Raw genomic sequence first — 21,622 nt, 5'->3', positions numbered from 1 at the left:
TTAGCGCGAGGTTCGAGTTAGCGAGGGTTCGAGTTATCGGGAGTCGACTGTAGTTCCAGAGTCCCCACATGTTCTGAACACAAACTTTCCCGTGCAATGCTGTTTTCCCAGTATTGTTGGACAAAATAATGACAACAGGGCCACCTAGTCGTTCGTTGCAGTAAAATATCTGTTTAGAATAGCTTTCTGCTCAAAGAGTATTGTTTTACAAATTGGGATGAAAAACGCTGCTAGACGTTTCTCGCGTGAAGTGTCACCTTTAACTCTCGCAATCAGTGACAGCTTGGAATCGAGATTATAAACACCGGAAAGCGGGTACAAGAGTTGTGACACCTGTGTGCTTACGAAACGGGAAGTGCTTAAAATTTCGCAAAAGTTCGGGAGCTATACATGCGCAGGTATGAACATTCGCAAAGTAGCCGGATCTAAAATCAGTTCAGTTGATTTTTTCCCTGCTTAAATCTGGTTATGGTAGGCCGGTCACTTCATCGCAGGAGTATTAGCTGTAAAAAATGTTTTAAAAGACTTTCCGAGAAACGAACCGTCGTGTTCTTTTGAGTTAAAACGAAAATTGCTTTTCACGCCAATTTGATCAAGGTTGACATCTTGTTCTCGGCGCAGCTTAATTAGTTTCAGTAGGAAGAGTGAACCAGTGGTTAATTTTGCTTTGCTGATAAGGAAAATAAGTCAAAACAGCCACATGTGAAGAAAAAGATGGTAAAGGGCTGAAAATGCTTCCATTAGCTAAATAGGGTGACTCAACGTTAATTCACTGGCGCGGTTTGTTTTGGGCTGACCGCTCATTTTGCCCCGTTTAACTTAAATGTTATCTAGTGTTTCCGTGAGACAATCATGTTGTAAAACATGCTATGGCTTTTAAGAGGACAAACGCAACGGCGAGTGAATTTTTAAGGTGATTGACTCAGAAAATCGGGTGAAATGGTGAACAAAATGTAAAAAAGGAAAAAAATATGCCTAATTCTGCCTCACGATGGCGTAATAAAATGTAGCATTGATGTGATTTAATGTGAATGTAGGTGATGAAGCCTTGCCGTGAAGGGCGCTTTAATAGTTGTAAGTACGTTTCGATCGAATGCAGGCCAGGCCGGTACAGTGTATGTTTTGGTGGAAAAAGCGCTTCTTTTCCGACAACTGTTCAGAGTCCCCACATGACCTGAATAAAAACTTTCCTGCGTAATGCTGTAAACTGTTGCTGTGGTTGTGAGTGCAACTGTCGAACCTTTGTAGAAAACTGAAATTTATTTATCAGAATTAATTACTAACTTTTTGTTTTCGCACAACAACAAATCAAAAGTTGATAACCACTCTAAAGAATACCCTTTACCACCCAAAGCAAAAAAGCGGAGAATTTATTCAACAACTGTAAAAAAAAATTATCTGTTTAGAATAGTTTTCGGGTCCGAAATAATTTTTTTCGTTTTTTTTTTCTTTCTTTTTTTTCACAAACGCGAAATGACACTTCAAACTATCGCAAAACCCGCAACTTGTCTGGGATTTGGTCCCCAGGCCTCTCCCGTTGCATTGTCGAGTCTCTCAGAACGATATTAGGGACTGGCAACTACTGTGTAACCACATTTGGCGCCATTTGGCAAACGTCGGCTGTTTTGGTTGAATTTGGTCGAGTTTTGAGACTTTTTCTTACGCTTCACGAATCCAAAGCGGAGATTTAAAGATAGTGGCTGGAAGAGATGATTCTGTGCTCGACATTGACTCAGGAAAAGGTGAAAATAATGGAGAATTTCGATTTGCTGACGAAGATGATTTTCCCCTACTGAAGACACAGACGAAGCAATTATGGACGATGTGGTTTGTGAATGAATACGAAAATACGTGTATATGTGACAGTGAGGTAAGAACTTTATTAAAATCCTGTTAAATAATACATGTTACCTTGTGGCTGTGTGAGCATTATATGAGCTTATATGAAGATTTTCATCTGATTTATTCGGCCTTCTAAATTCTAATTTTGAATTTCAAATAGCAATTAAACAGGTAATCTGAGTTGCATTCTCCAAAAATATAAGTCTTAATGCTTGCCTTGATATTTACCATCTTTCTCGGAGATTAATTAATATATTAGAGGTGACTGATTTTGCAAGAGAAATCAAAAGGTGATTTTTTTGTGCAGAGCTACACTGTAAGTGATTTCAAAGTACTATAAAATTTGCATAATTGTACAAAGTATGACTATACAATAACAATAACAATTATTTATTATTGAAGAAAACACTTAACAAATTGTTGCTCACAATTAGTCGGGTTATTTTGAGGTGGGCAACATTTGTAAATGTTTACAACACTTAATAAGTAAATAAAAAAGAAATGACGATAACACTTTTAAAACACTTTTGTCACTGCCAGGAAAGATTAGATTTCCTAACCAAGTTTCAAAAGCTGCAATTCTTCACTTGTGAATTTTCATATTGGCAAATTATATCCAGTTTTCGAAAGAAAAGGCTGCATGGCCTTTGCAGATTTAACAATGAAAAGAGAAAGCCTTTAGGAAGATTCAACAGCTTAAATGTGTGACAGTTGCACTAACTCATGTAAATTCACAATCAAAACAAAATAATTTATTTAGTGTTCAGACCATGTGAGGACTCTGAATACCAGGTTGATAAAATTATCTAGTCACGTCTGACTTGGCTGTCCATGGTGAAATCTAATTTGGCATGTTTGATTGTAAATTTGTACCATTTTTGACTCATGAATGCAGGCATGTGCAAGAACGAGTTATTGCGATCTGGGGATTTTCACTTGGTCGGCGGGTTGTTAACTTTCATGAATGCACAGTAAATGAGTTATCATAATGTAGGGAAATTTTACTCGGACATTGGTCCGAAAATTTTCCAATTTTGAGATGTTGAAAACGGTGAATCAAAAGAGGAACTTCTAAGGAATGGTTAACAGCTTTAACAGGGGAAAATCATGCATTAGCGGCAAAGTCATTTTTCTTCGATTTGTGGTTTTATCAACCTGATGAGCAGGTGGATCTCAAATCAACTTTTAATCTGCGGACTTTGGTAACGTTCAAGTGCTTCTAGGAATATAACACACAAATAATATTATTACAGGTTCTAATGTGAGTTTGTACTGAAATACTATTCTAATAGACTGATTTTTCATTTTCCGAACAGTTCTTGCAAAATGTTTGAAAAACATGCTCTGATAAATTCGCTTCAAAATTGACTTCAAATCGCTTGCAAGGTGTCTCGCGGCGAAAATTATACACTTTTGCTCTTAGGGCTACAATGCATAACAAGTTAAGACCTATCTGAGTAAATTTTTGTTTATTAAGGAAAGCTTTTTGTATATTTCCTATTTTTATTGAGGAAACTTGGCAACTAGGAATAATGTTGTGTAAACAAGGGCAGCACTAAAAGCCAGAATCAGGAAAACAGTAACTGGAAAGGAAAATCTGGAATCTGGAATCGGAAACTACAATATGAAAATAAAACATTTACTGCTAGTGAAAAAGTGAATGTTTAGTTCAAAGTAACGTCCTTCTCAAATGTAAATTTGATATTTTTCGATAGGTGACACCAGAGAATAAAACTAATTAATTAAGTCATTATTTCCTGCCAATGAAAAGTAAGTGTTTCTCACGGGTTTAAAACTGATCGCCCATGAACTTAAGAAAACTAATTTCATAGTCTATAAGTCACCTCTATGTTTTGCTTTGAAACTCTATTAAGACTCTATCAAAACAAGTTGAAGCGGGGTGTCCGGAAAATAGACGAAACAAAAGAGGCAGAAGATATGCATTCACGCAACTAACCACCTCTTAATTGGAAAGTCCGCCATCTGTGCGGTGTGAAGCAATTAATGTTGTCTCCGAGTCACCTCTATGTTGTCTCTCTCTGTCCCATAGGACATTGCTTCCTTTATAAAGAGTCCTTTCATATATGCCAACAAGTGATATGAGTTTTTTATTCTGTATTTTTTACCCCAAGTCATGTATTTCGCCATTAAATATTCCTAACCGTATTCATTATAGTTTCTGATTCTGGATTCTGGATTCCGGTTTCTGTTTTCTGGATTATGGCTTTTATAATTTTAGTGCTGCCCTGTAAACAAACACATGTCCTCGCAAGCAAATTCACCCAAGTTACGCGAGAATGGAATTTCATCTAACATTTTGAAACTTTTAGACCTTTACATGTATTTTGTTTAGTAAATTGTATTCATTGATTAGACATTCTAACTATTCTAGACTAACAGGATGCTGTTTCTTTACAACTTGCAAGTTGTGTAAATACTAATGTTTATTTATTACCAATATGCTAATTTGTTGAATTGCTGGACTAACAAGTACCGCGTTACCACTATCCTCTTCCGCATTCACGAGTTGGCTCACAGTTGATTTTTTATAGATCTATTCTTTGTGTTCCCTATGGCCTAATCATAATTAATGTCCTTGATTAATTGAATAATGTGCTCTGTTCAGTCAAGCCCTCAACCTGGAAATGACTCACAGGCCCAGTCACTTGGAAGCATGCATGTGGGGCTTATTAAGAAGCATGCTGGTTGTCTTTTTCTTCTGCTATTCTCTACATGTATAAAGAAATGTGTTCTAAACAATCATCTTTACACACTCATATCTACATGTACTGCTGTGGTTTATATTGGCAGTTAACCCACTTGTCTCATTCAAAGATAAAGAAAAAAAATGAAATTATTCTTATGATCACCTGTACTGGGTTTTTAACTAACTGCGAGCCAGTGAGGGATGCAAGCCGAGAAAACTTGTTTTATAAGTGTCATGAGTTGAGTTATCAGTCAGGTATTTTTTTATTTTACTTATTTATTTGACTTCGCCTTCAAACTTAAGACTATAAACAGAACATAACAACATGAAACAGAAAATAAACAATTACTGGGTTAAGGCAGGGTGACCACAACAGCTAGCGCCAATTACTGTGGGCCCAAAACACTTGTAGTAGCACTTTAAGCACTCAATTGAACATGTAGGGTTAAGTGCTGACAACTTTGATTATGGTTAAGCACTCATTATATTGATGGAGTTTAAAGCATTGACTGTAGTGATAAGCATTAGCTAAAGATTAAAATAATAATGTATTTCTCTATATATGTAAGTTTAGGTTTGCCATTGCCTTGACCCACAGTTCACATGCCTCGTATATTTGTAAAACTCAACTGGTATGTCCTTATGGGTACCTTCCTTTTCTTGTTTATGGCATCACCTTTAATAAAAGAGCAAGTGCTATCAGACCACAATAATTATTATGAGATTACATCACAAAGACAAATAATGCCTTTAAGAGATAAAGCTTTGTTTAGAAGAGTACAATCATGTAAGTGCATTTTGATCAAATGCTGTGGCAAAAAGACAGTCTTGGCAAGAGGATTGGTAGTAGGAAGAATTTATCGGCGGAAATTTCCAACCTCGTTCGCAGGGTCTCTCCTCTTCACGTCCCAGGGAGTGAGAGAGGGGAGACCCTGGTTGGGGCTGGTCACGTGTCTCCCAGAGAAAAATTAGACCCAGGGAGGAGTCCTTCACTTGCTATTTTTTGTCAAGATTTATTGTCCACTCCGAAACAAGACTTCCGCTTTGCTGTGCGAAGCCCACGCGAAAACTCATTCAACTGGCTATGTTTTTCAGTAGTCTTCATTTTGCGAGCCATTGTAGCATTAATCTGAAAGCTTAACAAAGTCCGTTGTCTCGAAGCGCTGTACTTTGGAAAATCACTGTTTATACATGACTAAATTAACCGTGGACAAACAGCGCCTTCCCCTTCAATTCATGGAGTTGTAATCGTGGTTTATTCTAGCTTTGAATGTGCTGATGAAAGATCAGATCTGAAGAACTAAGGAAGGAAACTTGAAAGGAATCGGGCCTATGTCTAACTGTTCTGAAAGGACATTCTGCAGCAATTACGCTGCTAACAGAGCGTTTCTTTGTGGAAAATATTTTAGCATAAGCGTAGTCGTTCGGTATTTAGCGTCGTTGGTTTGTTTACGTCCCCTTTTCTCTCGGGACGTAAACAAACCAACGATGCAAAATACTAGAGACGCGAACGACCACGCACATGCTGAAAGATTTGCAAGAAAGAAACGCTCTGTTAGCAGGGTTGCAACAACAAACAATACACAGGAAATAGCACATAAGCAGAACACTTTCGGAAGGAGGATGTACGGTATAACAACATGTAGATGGTAAATATTTCACAGATCTTTTTAATGAACAAAGAAAACACTTTTGAAATACCGTAATCGTTGTAAAACAATAACGAAATAACCTTTGTTCCAGTTGATGGTGTTAATTTAGTCTGCGGCTACAATGGCTCCAAGATACATTTCCGGTCACGTTTGATTCTTTCCTGGCCGTCAAATGCGGCGCGGAGGATGACTCCTCGATGCACCGCTTGACCTTAACAATGCCTGACTTTCAGAGATCATGGACTTGACGACTCTAAAAGTAGATGTGGCAAAAATTCACTTTGTGGAAGTGCGTGGCCATAAAGCTCCTCGGCTACCACCAGAAGTAGTCGATTCCCTTTGCTGTAAAGATTTCGCCAATGACTTGTATCTCCAACTGCTTTACAATGTCGATAGCAGCTCACATTCACAGATTCCCTCGCTTTATATACCTTTTTAGGGGTTTCTGAATGACCACTTGACATGAACTTTGAAACACACGCGAATTGCAAGTTGACTTGACTGGGGCATGTTTTCCCATCTCCGGTACATTTAGTATAGGCAAACTGACACTCAACCACCCCTCTCTCCAGTCATTTATTTGTAATCTCCCAGATTCTGGGAGACACGTGACCAGCCCCAACCACCGTCTCTCCTCTCTCGCTCCCTGGGACGTGAAGAGGAGAGGCCCTGGGAACGAGGTTGGGAAATTTCATGCCTTGGGAAAAATAAAGAGGTCTAGGAAAAAATGCTCAAAGCATATATTCAAACTAATTATTGTTCTTGAATATTCAGACCTTAAAGTTTTGTGCCATTCTTACATGTACTATTAATAATTGTAATAGTTTACATGTACTTCAAATCAGTGTTTGATTTTAACTAGTCCAGTAGCTCATCTAATTAAATGTCTTTTTTCAGACTCCCAGATGGCTGTAAGGAGTATAGGACTTTCTAAACCAGTGAGTAGGATACATATTGGGCATGTATATACATGTACATACTTGTACTTTTGTCTAAAAACATTGACTACATTACTTGCAATCGGACGTTAAAATTTCGGTTGTTTAATTTTCGGACAATTTTTGGACAAACATTTCAGACACTGCGCTGAAACATGCCCAAAGTAAATTTACGACTAAAAAACATGAATTAGACTGAAATAAAATCTTTGAAAAGGATAGTTTTACTGTATCTTCAAGGTTTTACAGCCGGATACACCAACGAGAAAATAACACAAACCCAATCAAGCTTATGACTCAAGCAGTGTCTCAAATGCTTACCTTTCCAGTGATTAAAAGAACGACTGAGCAAAGCCACCTAATCCGAATTCGAAACATATCATGTACATTGGCTTTGAATATGTGATGCTGTCGCCCAGAAAGTACTTTTAAAGTTTTATACTATACTGTAAAAATTTCGGACGGTTTTATTTTCGGACACTTTTTTTGTCCGAAATTAAAATCGTCCGAAATTTTTTGCAAGTAATGTACTATCAAACTGTTTCTAACAATGCACTTGGGTAACCTCAGCAAGCTTCATTGATAATATACTGCATAAATTACATGTATGTAAACTGCTGAAAATCCCGGCAGCTTTATAATAATATTAATACTAACAGTGAAGAGAACTTTAACTCAGTGTTTTTAATAACTGTATTTAATATTCATTAATTAGATCATGTGAAGTATTTGTGTTTGAAAATGTCTTAGGTTATTTCTTTGACCAATCGCAATACTGGCTGTAAGTATTGATATTTAATTTACATTATTATTACCAGGAGGAAATTCAAGTTCAGATTGCAGTTTTTGCATCAAGGGCAGTTGCTGGACAAGTGTGGTACCTGCAGATTGTGATAATGAGACATGATCAAGATGATGCTACCTTTAAGGTAATTTTGTGCTTCCTGTTGGACTCATGATTTGACTAATTGTCTTATAACCAGAGGATTGAAGAGTCAGTGGTCACATTTAGATTCAGTATTGTGTTGTCGTGTTGCTTCCTTTTCACTTCACATTTAGTTTTTCTCTTCCTTAGGGAAGAATACTTCAGTTGGTTTGCAGCTCAAAGTGTTTTGTTACCCCGACAATGTTCAGTTTTAAAACAGCTGGTCCTACATGTAGTTGTTCAAAGGGTGGATAATTTTATCCACTGGATAGTTCTGGCAGATACTGTAAAATGTGTGCAAGATTTTCATGATAGTCCTACATGTATAATTTGTGAATAGTCTTAGAGTAGAAGCATATGTCAAATTTAAGAATGGGATTGCGTGGAAAACTTTGCAAAAGAATTGGTTGGAGTATATTTGCTCTGCTGGATAGCAACTTATCCAGTGGATAAAGTTATCCGTTCTTTGAACAACTGGGGCCAGGGCAGTAAATCCTGTGTTTAAGACTAGCATGCCATCTATTGTGATTTAAAGCACAAAATATTGCATTCTTGACTCCTGAATTGGGGGGCCCACTAAACATTGTGTGGTTATTGTAAGTTATAAAGACGAATTTGTGGTTTAGGACTGCTGTTGATGTGCAAGGTAATTAAGCTGAGAGGAAGTGTAAACTTGTATGGTAACCCCTGTTTTCGAATTGGTAGACTAATAAAGTTCTTTGAACAACTGGGGCCAGGGCTGTAAATCCTGTGCTTAAGACTAGCATGCCATCTATTGTGATTTAAAGCACAAGATATTGCATTCTTGACTCCTGAACAGGGTTTGAACTAGGAATTGATCACTGGGGGACAATTTGTCCCCTTGGCTAAAATTTTGGGGGACATTTTTATTTTTAGGGGGACAGATAAATTAATTTTTATTCAACAGTTTTTTTACATTGATACAGGCAAGCCAACAAAAACTTTTTTTTAGCTGATCCTTGTAATACAAGAACAGTGATCAACACAAACAAGAAAAGTTAAGTTATTAGTGTCAATACTTTTTTTTCTCGTCATATTTAAACAGAGGATCAATGACTATACTTTATACTTCAAAACATTTCACAGCAGAATCTCGTCTCGGCATCCCCTTGTAAACTTCAATTCCTTTCTTAATTACTGGTAGACGTACATGTACTAATTCTTCTGTTGGTTCTAGCCCAAACATCAAAGTCCCTAACCCTAGTTTGTCAATGTTAGACTTCAGAACAGTAGCAATAGCATCTTGCATATCTTCCACACTTTGATGAGAATGATAGGTAGCATTTCCTCCCACTCGAAGATTCTTAACACTTTCGAGGCCAACTTCATCCAGAAAATTGAGTAGTGAGTCATATTTGACTGTGGTTATGTCCTCTTTGGCCAGCCAGTAGAGGGCTCTCATTGCTCTGAGGATGGCTTGCGATTGTTCTCTAAGAGCATGGCGCTGTGTGTTGCTGAATGTATCCCTCATAGCTTCTTCATTGACAGCATCCTCATGCTCTTAACAGTCTTTATGTCTTTGCAGAGTTGAGGTTCTAAAATTTGTACACCCTTCTGCCGATACAAAGGGGTTGTCTTCTTAGATTTCCGACAAAAATAGCAGAACATCGCCTCCTTTTCATAGTGCAACCATGTGTGGTCTCGCAACCAACTTTTCTGGAAAGTTCGTGATTTTCTCGGTTTCCTTTGATCCTCATCCGATTCTTCCTGATTAATTCACTGTTCTTCTTCTGTATCATTTTTCTGATTCAGTCTGGCTTCGATTTGTAGCGAAAAAGCTTTCTATTGTGAAATGTGACTCGAGAATGAACTTTGAAGGAACAACGTGCGGTAAAATATACTTTCCACATTCTGTTTAACTTGCAATCTCTGGGATCCCTTCGTGTCTGCTTCCGTTCGAGTTTTTTCCCTTAATTTTGAAGGAGACAAATTGTCCCCTTGGCCGTTTTTTTTAAGGGACAATTTCAATTGCAGTGTGGGATTGGCGCAATGGCGCGGCCCGGCTCAAACCCTGCCTGAATTGGGGGGCCCACTAAACATTGTGTGGTTATTGTAAGTTTTAAAGAAGAATTTGTGGTTTAGGACTGCTGTTGATGTTTCAAGCTAATAAGCTGATAGGAAGTATAAACGTGTATGGTAACCCCTGTTTTCGAATTGGTAGACTAATTAATAAAGTGCTTTTATTGATGAAAATTTAAGTTCTATCCATGGCCGTGGAACAATTCTTTTAGTGCGTTTTAGTCATTCTTTTAAAAATCTCTGATCAATGGGCACATACAGGACTTCACTTTTACAACATGGTAGGAAATCAAGGCAATTAATTAACAAACTGTGTAAAATTTTACAGACTATATGATTATGTCTCATGAAGTATAGAATCTTGAAGTTAAAACTATGAAATTGGTTAGAAGGAAAAGAAAATTTCGAGAGTGGGAGACTTCAATACATTAATTTGACCTGATATTCTGGTCATTTTTTAAAGACTGTGAAGGATCGAGAAATTGCTAGCAAGTATCACTTGTTACAGACTTTCCCATTCAGTATCTCCTCAGACATTGCCATCTCACTGAAACATCAATGCCCTGAACATTTTAAACTTACGACTGAAAATTACCAAGTGAGTTAAATAGAATTGTGTATGTAATCACATGTACTAACTTATATTGTTATTATTTTTAGCTTTTTGTATCATTTCTAACGTTGGTGTGATGTCTAATGACCTAACGGACAAAACTGAATGTAATTGTAAACTAATGTAAATTTGCTGCAGGGTGTACAGTCAAAATATTGCATCACACAGTCATACTCTTTAGAGTTATGTTGCACCTGAGGGTGTTGGCCAGGAATGAAACAATCTTTGCCTGATGGTCACCGTGGTCAAATACTCAGCAACAGAAAATGTAGAAAATTACTTGAAGAAAAAAATTCAGCTTGCTTTTGCCCTTTCACTCTACTCTGAAGCATATAAGCCACAGCAGCCCACTGACGGTTCGTTTCTGCAACCAAGACTCTTGTGGGAAACAACAACAATGATGTTTATTAACAAATAACAGCTGGTGATAGGTAGATTTTGACTGATTTTCAAAATTAGTTACTGTATTTCCTACATTTCTATCAACAGGAGGTTGACTATACCATCATTCAAAATCTCTTGCATGGTTTTTGGTTTGTGATTGAGTTCCATTTGGAACACTTGGGCAGTGAAGCCGACCAGTTTGTGGGTAATGTCTGTGTGGAACCCAAAAATTTCCCTTTGGATGTAGAATGTCCAATAAACAAGAAATTCAATCTTGGCATCTCAGAAGAGTTTGAGTTGAAGGTAAGTTATTGGTAAAAGTGATTGATGAGTGATGTGAATGGCTGTATATCATTTTAGAGGTGTAGGGCCATAGTGTTTAGTGTGTTGGTCAGTGGTTCAAGGCTGAGCATCTGCTGATCTGAAGTCTTCTAAGACCAGAAACTGAATTTTGGAAAAATTGAAATCCAGAGGTCCCTGGTTTAAAGTCCTGCTCTGGATGTTAGCTGGAGTTGTTCCTCAGTAGCTCCAAGTTTAACTCATTCGCCAGGCTTGTAAATAACCAGCTGATGGACCTGCCTCCTTCCAGTTGGGATTTGTTGACCATGTTATTGTTCAATTAAATTTAGATCATTATTTCTTTGTGAACGTTTAATGCTCAGCCTCACTGGAGCACTTGTGCTATAATCGCAATCTGCTACCCAGAGTCCTCAGGCTTTTTGGTCAGCAGGTGGGCACCAGGAGAGACTCTGGGGACATCGAAAAAATTCAAATTTTTTGATTGTCTTTTTTCCTTAACGGTTTCCATTGTTTTACCGTAGAAATCCTGCGGTAATAAAATTCGATGTCCCCAGAGTCTCTCCTGGTGACTAACCGCTTGCCAAAGAGCCTGAGGACTCTGGGTACGATGATTGCTATAATCACTGCTGAGGGTAATTAAAACAGTTTATTACTGTTGTTGTTGTTGTTGTTGTTATTATTATTATTGTTATTATTATTATTATTTTAACAGCACTATTTTACACTGCTAAAAAGAAAAAGAAGAATTAAAACCAAACATTTTCGATTGATCAAGCTATCTTCAGGGTAAAAAGACTGTCCGCTACATGCACATTTTACAGTATGTGCTTCAGGTGATTCCTTATGGGAACAGTTTAGCTATCGTAAGAATGGACTTGTTTGTTCACACTGGGGCTCCAATTTGTTGGATCATTAAGCCTTCAATTATTCTGCGCTTGTGAAAAGATTTTGCCCTACAAAGGATTCACTAACTAAATGAATGGGTTGGATTCTCACGTACATGTAGAACTGGAGTTGGTGGTTTCAAATCTTGGTGTAAGCACCAACAAGGGTCTTTAACCCATTTCAGTCTTACAGTACATGTAGTACTGTTTTCTTTGCCATTTTTGTATGTGTGATGTACCATTTGAAGGGCTGGGAGCATAACCGACTTATGTCGCATTTCAGCCCGTTTTTCGATGTAGCTCGGATTTGTGCAAACTTTTGCATGTGAACCGCAATTCGATTGAAAACCATTGTCCAGTATTTTTTCACGCCGCTTTGTGTTTCGTATTAATGCCATTGAGAAATTTTACCATCTTGTAAAGATATATCGGTAACATTATAGACACTGGATGACCAAAAGGACAATGCACTGAGGATTAAATACTTGTATTCAATATACACTCGTTGTCTTTGAAACACGGCACACGAAAGCGGTGTTTTTCGCGGGAGCAACGAAAAGAATGCTGTCACGCTTTTATTTGATTCTGTTACAAACTACTACGTACGTGACAGGAATGTCCAAAATGTAAACAGTTACATCCTCCAAGAGAAAATGTGTCCATTTCCTGGCGTAAAATCCAGCTTTGTCCCGTTTGTCGACATATCACTCTTCATAACGCAAAATACTAGCATTCTACACGATAAACAGGAAGACATGTAGCCATTTCAACGATTAACAACGATTAACAACGATTAACGGCAGTTCTATTAAAAAGGTAAAGACTATCTATTCTTTTTTACCAGCAGTCGGTGTTAACCGTTGAAAATCTATGTTAATCGTACTTTTATTGAATCATTGCTTTGAAATTGTCAAGTTAATCGTTACATACCGAATTTCAAGCCTGGCAAACCACAACTAAGGCTTGCAAAACACCTTGCACATGGCGGGATTTGTCTCTGATGCTCCCGCGGGATTTGATAATCGATTTGAAAAATTCATCACGGCACAGTCATCACTACCAAGGAGGGATTCTTTGGACAACATTTCCACCAGTTCCTGTGAACTGCATTCCTCAATTTCATAACTTTTCAAAAGATCCATAGATGTCGGTGCGTTTACAAACTTCACCAAACAAAAGCGAAACCAACTAGCCAGTACGATACGCAAGTTGTTTATCCCGACTGCCTTGATCTATTTTGGGCTTGTTACAACCCGCAAAAGCAAACCATGATATCATCTCAAACGTTACTTATAGAAACAACAACTGGTGCGACTAAACACGGCTCGTGGACAGTGGAAACTTTTAGCCTACCGATAATTTGGAAAACGAGTCTGACGTGGACAAAACCTATCAAAAATTTGCCTTCCAAGCGCGTTCACTTGTAGACAAGCAAACTATCAAATACCCCTCCCCCTCCCCCGGACTCAATGTTGTCTTTTGGGTCAGGAACAGTTTCCAGGCAAGCATCACTTCCCACATCAACATTGCATAAGGGGGAGGGAGGAAGGGAGAAGTAACTGTTGTAGAATTATGAAGGGAGAAACAGTAAGTGAGTGGTTTTTTGGCTGTCTGTGTTCGGTTCTCGATGCATAGGGGGAGGGGGTGTGAGGGAGATTAGTAAGCAAGTGGTTTTTGTTCTGTTTGTGTTTGGTTTTCTCAAGGAGTTTTGTCCACGATTGTAAAACCGCGAAATGTTTTCCAAACCAGGGAGAGCCAAAATTCGGACAAATCCGTGCGAAATCGAAAGCCGCGCTAAAATTCGACATAAGTTGGTTATGCCCTCAGACCTTCATTTAAAAGGTCTTCATGAGTGAAATTTGTTTCTCATGTCAAGATAACTGAAGGAAGTCAGGTCTTTGACAGAAATACATGTAGTTCCAAACGTCAAAGTGAAAAATTACAAAATTTCACTGATCATTTCATGGGATAGATCTACCCCCAAATTGTAGCTTAATTTGCAGTTTTTAATGCATAGAAAGTTCTGTCCAGGAGATATTGTCAGAGTCTGTAAGTGCATCAAATTGAAACATTTGAAAAATTGTAGAAGCGGTAAACCACATAATAGATACCAGGGGGTACTATTTTTTTCTTTAACCCTTTCCCGCCCAAAAGTGCCATATGGCACAAGACGCAATAATGAGCACAATATTTGGTCAATTTGTGTGAAATTTGCACAACCAAAAGATCTTGGAAAGATCTACAAATTGAAGGCATAAAATCATGCCCCCCTCCTATATGAGACTTTATTTACCACCCCTCAAACTTTTGGATTTTCTTTTCCTTTGTACGTTAAGGGTCCAGCTGATATCTGACAACAAGCAATTGACTGAGAGCTGTACATTAAGCTATAGTTTAGGGGGATACCCAGTATATACAACGAATAGGGAAATTTTCAATGTTTTTCTTCTTTCGTTTTGGAGTTTTCTCACTCTAATATGTGACCTCCTCCATCTCTGTTGGTGTGATTTATAGCACACCCCAGAAAATACCTTTTAAATGGTATATGACATGTGGTCTCCCAGTTCATAGTTAGCAATTTAGAAAAATTTGACATTTCCCTCGGGCAGGAAAGGCTAGTGGGTTACCGGCAGGAGAGGGTTAACCCTATCAGTTGTTTGTCATGCCAACCGCAGGGGATGCGTCCCCCATCATGCCAAACAATGTGGTCGTGTTTTTGTTTTGTCTGCTTATTTATTGAACGTGGAATGGTAATATTGATGGTTGATATCCCTTTGACACTAAGCCAATTAAAACCCTGTAATTACATTATCCAATGATCCAGTTTTTAATAATGATTATTATACAATGTGGTATTTCCTTAGCAGACTGATTCATCATCTCCTCGGAGCTGTGACCCTGCTAACTGGGATCCCCTTGAGTCTGGTATGCCCAGCAGGAAGGACACCACACTGTCCAGTGCAAGCAGTGGGGTCAGCAGTGGCTCCCCACTCAGCCACTCTCCTGCTGCCAGCCGATCATCAAACTCCAGTTTGTCACCTAGGCAACAGTCCCCTGTGGAGTGGCAACATGGTGTCATCTGGGGAAACTTTGTAGATGGCAACAATGTTCTGCCCCCACCCCCAGACACTGCACCAATATGGGGACCTTACCATGAAAACGAGGTACATGTAGGCTTGTTTGTAGAAAATTAGTCCTTAAGAAGCGCCTTGGTGGCTAAATAGAGCTTTTACAGTGCATAACATAATAACATTGACATTGCTGAAACAGATGTTATTTTCTGGTTTGTAAAACTCAAATCACTTGAACTGATGACCCAAAATCCCAAAAAAATGGCATCTTCGCAAAGTGTTAAATTTAAAAATTTCTCTTAGTGCGGATGTGTGGGGAGGGTGTTTCGAGACATCCCTATGGGCTAGCACATTAATCTTTTAGTGCTCAAAACTGGTGGTTGTTTTGTTTCTAGATCTGCAGCCCCTGATCAACATACTACATTGCTGATTATGGCTGCCAGTTGCACTTTCTTATGGAGAATTTATCACTGCTTTTTTGAGCCCAAACAAATATTACCAGTTTTCCTTGTTGTTAACCCATTAGTATAACATGCCATGTATGGCTATTTTAGTCCTTAGCATGACCAAGTTTGACTGTACACACCTGTATGTGTTTTAACTTCATCAATAAGACATAATGGCCTTTGCTTTGTTTTTGACTGATTGTCAATTACTTCTGAGTTATCGCCTTAACTACAAAATGAAATTCAGTAAACCTGTAGTGAAGCAATCAAGTAATATTTTATGATTGTTTGTCTCCATTTAGGTTTGCAAGCTCTGGCCACCATATGTTGACTTGGATGACTTTTCCAGGTAGGAAAAAGGTCCTCTTAGTAGTATGGCGGTATTATTGTGTGATTCCAAAAAAACACTTAAATTAGATGGGTGGTTATTGTGTCATGTGGTACATGTACCATTCATTCCTCTTCAATGCTTCCTTGAATTCTTGTGTATTCCAGCCGTTTCATCTCGCAACATTAGGGACCTTCACATCAGAGTAAGAGTACGAGATTGAGTACAAGTATGACTTTCAAATTTCAGACTAATCACATTCCCCAGAACTGTTACTAATTCCGGTAGTTCACTAGCACATAAGGAGGTCCAAGAAACAAGATTAACGGGACATATCGTTATTTGAACCACACAAACTAGATTTCAAAAGTCGTAGGTGTAGTAAAATCGGAAGGTCCCTATTCTCTATCAGGAGAAAGTGACCAGAATTTCTTCTGCAGTGTGCAATACGCATTTTAAGGTTAATTTGATTTGAAGATGTACATGTTCACATTAGCTTGTACATGTATAGAACAGATATGCTTAGGCCTTTTTCTCTCATTGAGGTTGTTTGTAAAATCCTTCAATTTGGGTGAATTTGCTGAATATCACAAATCGAACATTTCATGCTAGTCAGTACTGCTCAGCACTTTATAGTTTTGTCCACAGAAACTACCTTTAAGCATATAACACAAAGTGCTCAATAGCAATAACTTTACAACAGCACAAGTTACCCTCTTCAAGTTAACTGCGGTAGCTCATATAGGATGGGATAAATGAATGAATGAATGAATGAATGAATGAATGAATGAATAATTAAACAAATGGGAATTTCAGGGGAAATGCTGAGAGTGGCTATTCTGTCCATTGTTTCCTGATCTAATTGGAATCTGAAAACGTTGGTCTTTATGAAGGGCGGAAAACCCTAGGAGCAAGGGAAACAACTAGCAACAAACTCAACCCACATATGGTGTCAACTCTGGGAATCAAACCCGAGCCACACTGGTGGAAGGCGAGTGTTCTCACCATTGGGCCATCCATGTCCCCCCTTTATGTTACCTGCAAAAGGTGCTAAGTGCTTGTTTATATTTGTTAGGAAAGAAGGCCAAATAAATAAAAATGAGCAGTATGCTCAGACTCTTCAGGAGTTGGAGCGTGGAAGCCCCCCAGATGCAATACTTGGTAGTGAGCTGTTACAGACGCGTGAGACTGGAGACCAAGGGAATGAGCAGAGCTGGTTGGCACAGGTAAGATGGTTGACTGCTACATGTTCAAAAACTGCTTGTTTTATGCTGCATTTTCCGGTGGTGAAAACATCAATTTAAAATGTCAGAGTGGTGTTTCTAGTCTGCTATGTCTTCATCCCTATCTGAACAACTATTGATACACTTTAGTACTGCTTGATTCAAATGAATAGTCATGATCATAAGGGCTTCCTCCAGGGGATCAAAAGTTAGAAGCATTGTGTACAGCATAATGAAAAGGGTCTCAGGACAGCCCTGCTCAGTAGCTTTCATCTCAGTCACAGTGGTCACACTTCAGGGACTCATCCACAAACTCAAAAGTTAGAACCACCGTGTACAGGTTGATAAACATCAATGTTAGTTTTTGATCTCACTGCCCGCATTGGTTTTGACGATTTTCAGTACGGTTTGACAGTTGACTGTCTGCTTCGAGTCTTGATTCGCGACTCGATCCTGCATTCGCATGCGATTCTCGACTCTATCCTTTATACTCGATACTCATGCGATCCATTTCTTACAGGACGCCTCCCATCACGGCCTTACTATTGACATCCTCGAGAGCGAAGCTGAGAAAAAGGAGAAAACGAAGGAGGAACACAGGCGGCTGCTTCAGGAGCGTAGAAGCCTCCTGCAGCAGCAGGATAGGGAAAAACAGGAAAGAGATGATCACAAACTTGCCGAGGAACTGGCCTACAATGACCTCAAGGCCGCGCGCCAGGCTGCCGGGTTTGTTTCCTGACCCCAGGTGCATTATGAAGCCATACCCCAGTGTGATCTACCGGGGGCCCCCATGAGGCTGGGGGGCTTCAGTAGCCAGGCCGGAAGTGACATCTCTGGAGAGCTCGATGCATTCAGCGGGCTAAGCAGCTTCCGTGGGTCTTGTGCGTCCCCATTGGCTAATAATGATGAGGTCATCGATGCATCAAAGATGACATCAGGCAATGGGGACATCCGGGTGCAGGAGTAAAGTGACGGCACCACTGTTCATTAAGCAGTCTTTTGTGTAACTGATTATTGGTCAAAGCGTGTTTTTGTGTCCCATAGGCTAGATCAGGAAATCCAACCGAGTGGTTAAGTACGGGGTTTTTTGTTTTAGGCGTTTTATCGCCTTTTTTTTTTTTTTTTTTTTTACCGTGTGTTTGATTAGGGCCAGTCTGACTGGATGTGTTTGACTTTCGTGTTGCAATTTTTTTAAAAATTTTATTTTCAGTGTCGGCCAGTGGTTTAGGCTTTCAATGAAAAATCCGTTCAGGTTTTTCAGGAAAATGAACGCTTCGGTCTAAATTTAATCTTTTGAGAAGGATCGTGTGAGATTTTTTTTTCTCTTTGTAGGCTGCGATAAAAAAAAAAAAAAAAAAAAAAAAAAAAAATCAGCCTTTTGGCTTCTCACGTCAAGGGAAACATGCCCTAGCTTTGTGTTGAGTTCATGTTTAAGATGTGACACGGCTAGGTCATCAGGTGTGCACGTGATCAATATTAAATGGAGTGACAAGCATTAGAACAAAAAACAAAACGTTACATGACGCTCCATCGAGTCTTAATTTCTAAAAAATTATGTTTGATGTGAATCAATTTGACAAGTTTTTTGGCTATTGGCTGTTTAAATGTTAGCCATTTGTGGATTCTCTTAATAGAGTTTTACAAATTCGGGGGAAAAAAATCAGTGAAAATGGAAATCATTTGTCATTTTTTATTTTTGTGATGTGAGTTTTTCTCCTTGAAAGCCTCGCAAGTGCAAAAGTAGGAATTTGTTGTTCGAAGTCGTATACAGTGAAAGCTTATTTGCTATAGTGTTGAATAAGTTAAGATATAAATTTTTGACGAAAGTTTTTCAAACGTTTTGTCGTTGAAGAATTTACTGGCCTCCAATCGAATTTGTGGTTTAGTCACTGTAACACAGTGTAACAGTAGTATGGCGTCTTCGTGCTTAGATCTTCATTTGTTTGTCACGCAATGCTTCAGAAGCGTTTCGTGACAAAGGAAAGAACCTCGCGAGGGAGACCAGCAGTAGTATTCAATTTTGTAGGCGAAATATTTATGACTCTTAACTGACTTAAGGCATTCCTTTGTTCTTTCAAGAATTATTAGCAATCCCGTGACTAACGTGGTTTTATATATATCGTGATAAAATTGTTGAGATTTGACCACTTGACAATTTTTCGTGTCGTACTTAAGAATGGATGTGTTTCGTTTTTTTTAGATTGAATTGGAATATTAAGCGAACAAAGCTGTAAAATAGAATTGTGAAGTTATATTTTTGGCTAGGTCAGCGATAAACTCAAACAATGCTTAGTTGTGTTAAATGTAATTATGGTGATGTAATTAAGTTACTTGCATTGCATTTTCGTTAGGAACGTTATTCAAGGTTGTCCAATTTTTGGCTTTGCTTTACGATATTATCGCTTTGTTTTTTTTGTTTTTTTTTTTTTTTTGATGTTTTTGCATTCGTGTTTGTCACTGTTTCAAGTAAATTCAATGTTTGTTTGTTTTTTTTTCGGTGTAATTTAATTTTGTTAGAAATAGGTTTTTAGCTTTATTCAATAGTTTACAAGAAAACATAATTTTTACTCAGGGTATATGCAACTCCTTGTCGAAAAGACCAATTATTTTGTATTTCTACGTAGAATACCATTGGTTTCTATTGGAGCATTTAGGCCAGAACAATCTTCCATCTAAAAATTAAGTGACCCGCAATGCTCAAATGTGTGTTCATATTTCATCATCAGCGGTTTGAATTTTTTTTAATCTTTAAGAAAAATATCTGAGTGCTGGCGTATATAAATGTCTCGGCTCTTTTCTGTGTGTATGAAGGGAGCGGGTTTTTTTTTAATTCTAAAAGGCGATTTATCAGCGATATTTAGCCGATAAAAATATGTGTAAAATATTACAATCTACAGAGGTGAATAGATCGAGAAATTTTGGCGCCAAAAAAAGACTTGGCGCCACATGCCACTTTTCGCGGCATTCTGTATTTGAGCAACTCGTCATTTGCTTTTCGGCGTTGGCTTTCATTTGTCCGCAGGGAAGAGTGAGTGGTTGTTGTTTTGCAAGACAAGTCAATCTACGAGTGCGTTTGTCCCAATGAATGATTGAAAGCCAAACGACCTTGAAGCAGTGGATCTGTTGCGTGATTATATCCTTGATTTTAGTGCGTTAGATAATGAAGACGACTGGAAATAGCACACTGAAAAAAAAAAAAAAAAAAAAAAAAAAAAAAAAAAAAAAACGAAAACTCACGTTGTCATATCAGTATATTTTATTGTACAATAATTTGTATCTTGTAACTCCCAGTAAGAGGTTAATAAAAATTGTAAATAAATTGTATCACTGTTTGAACAATTCTGTGATTTTTTTGTCGCTTATCCCCCGGACTATAGGTGATAGGCAGGTTCAAAGTCATTAGACCTAGAGGGGTTTGAATGTTCATCGATTCGTATCTCCACATTTCTCCTGGTTTCCCCGATGTAATCAACATTGCAAGAACAGTCCTCTTTTTAGACCACATGTGATCTGTGAATGTTTTTGTCTTTAAGGTTGAGGACGATGAAAATGTCTTTGAAACCCGTTTTATTGTATAATAGTTTTGCTTCACTTCCTTTTTGGTTTGGTTTTACAGTCAACCCAGGTCACGCGTGAACAGTATTTCCAAGAATGAAATGAACATTCGAATTTCTCTTTGTAATGTCCGACGTGTGAATGGAATGTTGGACATTTCTCTAATTATCGTTCCGAAAAAGACGCATTAAAATACTTGAGAAACAATTGTTATTCTTGAAATATTCAATTTTGCAATGTAAAGAAAAATGCATAGCTTTATCCTGTCAATAAGCTAGGGAAATTTATGCGGGAACTCTGAAATCTCGTTGGCGATGTTCAAAACTGACATGAAATTTCAAAACTCCGTTCAAATTTCGAAAATACCGTTCACGCGTGACCTGGGTTGACTGTAATCTTTTAACTTTGTAGCCTTGTAAAATAGTTTTGTAATAAGGAAGTGGATATTATTATTATTATTATTATTATTATTATTATTATTACTGTTATTATTATTATTATTATTATTATTATTATTATTATTATTATTATTATTATTAATGATGAATTATTCTAGAAAGTGACACAGACATACATGTACTCGCAAAAAAAAAAGAAATTCGAGTGCTCCTATCAGGGGCCTTTCAATTACTAGTTCGGATGCTCTACCACTAACGTACAGGAGATTTGTTTTGTTTTTATTTTTCATTTATTTTATTTTATTTACCACACGTT

The 21,622-nt window shown here is 38.0% G+C and overlaps 2 protein-coding genes across 7 annotated transcripts in view; one reads left to right on the top strand and one right to left on the bottom strand.

Annotated features, from left to right (window-relative positions):
* The window catches only part of LOC146455258 (protein mono-ADP-ribosyltransferase PARP14-like), a 104,613-nt gene that overhangs the window by 27,150 nt on the left and 55,841 nt on the right, over positions 1–21,622 (bottom strand). The gene's annotated exons all lie outside the window — the stretch shown is intronic.
* Positions 1,496–20,677, top strand: LOC146455262 (uncharacterized). Of its 3 annotated transcripts, none has more exons than XM_085094536.1 (9): positions 1,496–1,870; positions 7,099–7,139; positions 7,958–8,068; positions 10,568–10,702; positions 11,207–11,404; positions 15,153–15,449; positions 16,105–16,151; positions 17,206–17,356; positions 17,874–20,677. In XM_085094536.1, exons 2-9 carry the CDS (start codon positions 7,107–7,109, stop codon positions 18,090–18,092), a joined length of 1,191 nt encoding a protein of 396 aa, XP_084950662.1. In that variant the 5' UTR covers positions 1,496–1,870; positions 7,099–7,106; the 3' UTR covers positions 18,093–20,677. The 3 variants fall into 3 exon arrangements, with proteins under 3 accessions (XP_084950662.1, XP_084950663.1, XP_084950661.1); XM_085094535.1 differs by having other exon boundaries at positions 1,503–1,870; positions 15,150–15,449; XM_085094537.1 differs by lacking the exon at positions 10,568–10,702 and having other exon boundaries at positions 1,498–1,870; positions 15,150–15,449.

Source organism: Pavona decussata, unplaced genomic scaffold (assembly GCF_977016875.1).
Source record: "Pavona decussata unplaced genomic scaffold, jaPavDecu1.1 SCAFFOLD_281, whole genome shotgun sequence".
In the NCBI taxonomy this organism is placed as follows: Eukaryota; Metazoa; Cnidaria; class Anthozoa; order Scleractinia; family Agariciidae; genus Pavona; species Pavona decussata.
This window is presented reverse-complemented; position numbering and strand designations above follow the sequence as displayed.

Bases quoted from the DNA above. Each gene is read 5' to 3' on its own strand.
- LOC146455262 (XM_085094535.1), top strand. From the start codon at position 7,107: ATGGCTGTAAGGAGTATAGGACTTTCTAAACCA. The intron at 8,069-10,567 runs GTAATTTTGTGC...CATTTTTTAAAG, and splicing joins AAGATGATGCTACCTTTAAG to ACTGTGAAGGATCGAGAAAT. The intron at 11,405-15,149 runs GTAAGTTATTGG...GTATTTCCTTAG, and splicing joins CAGAAGAGTTTGAGTTGAAG to CAGACTGATTCATCATCTCC.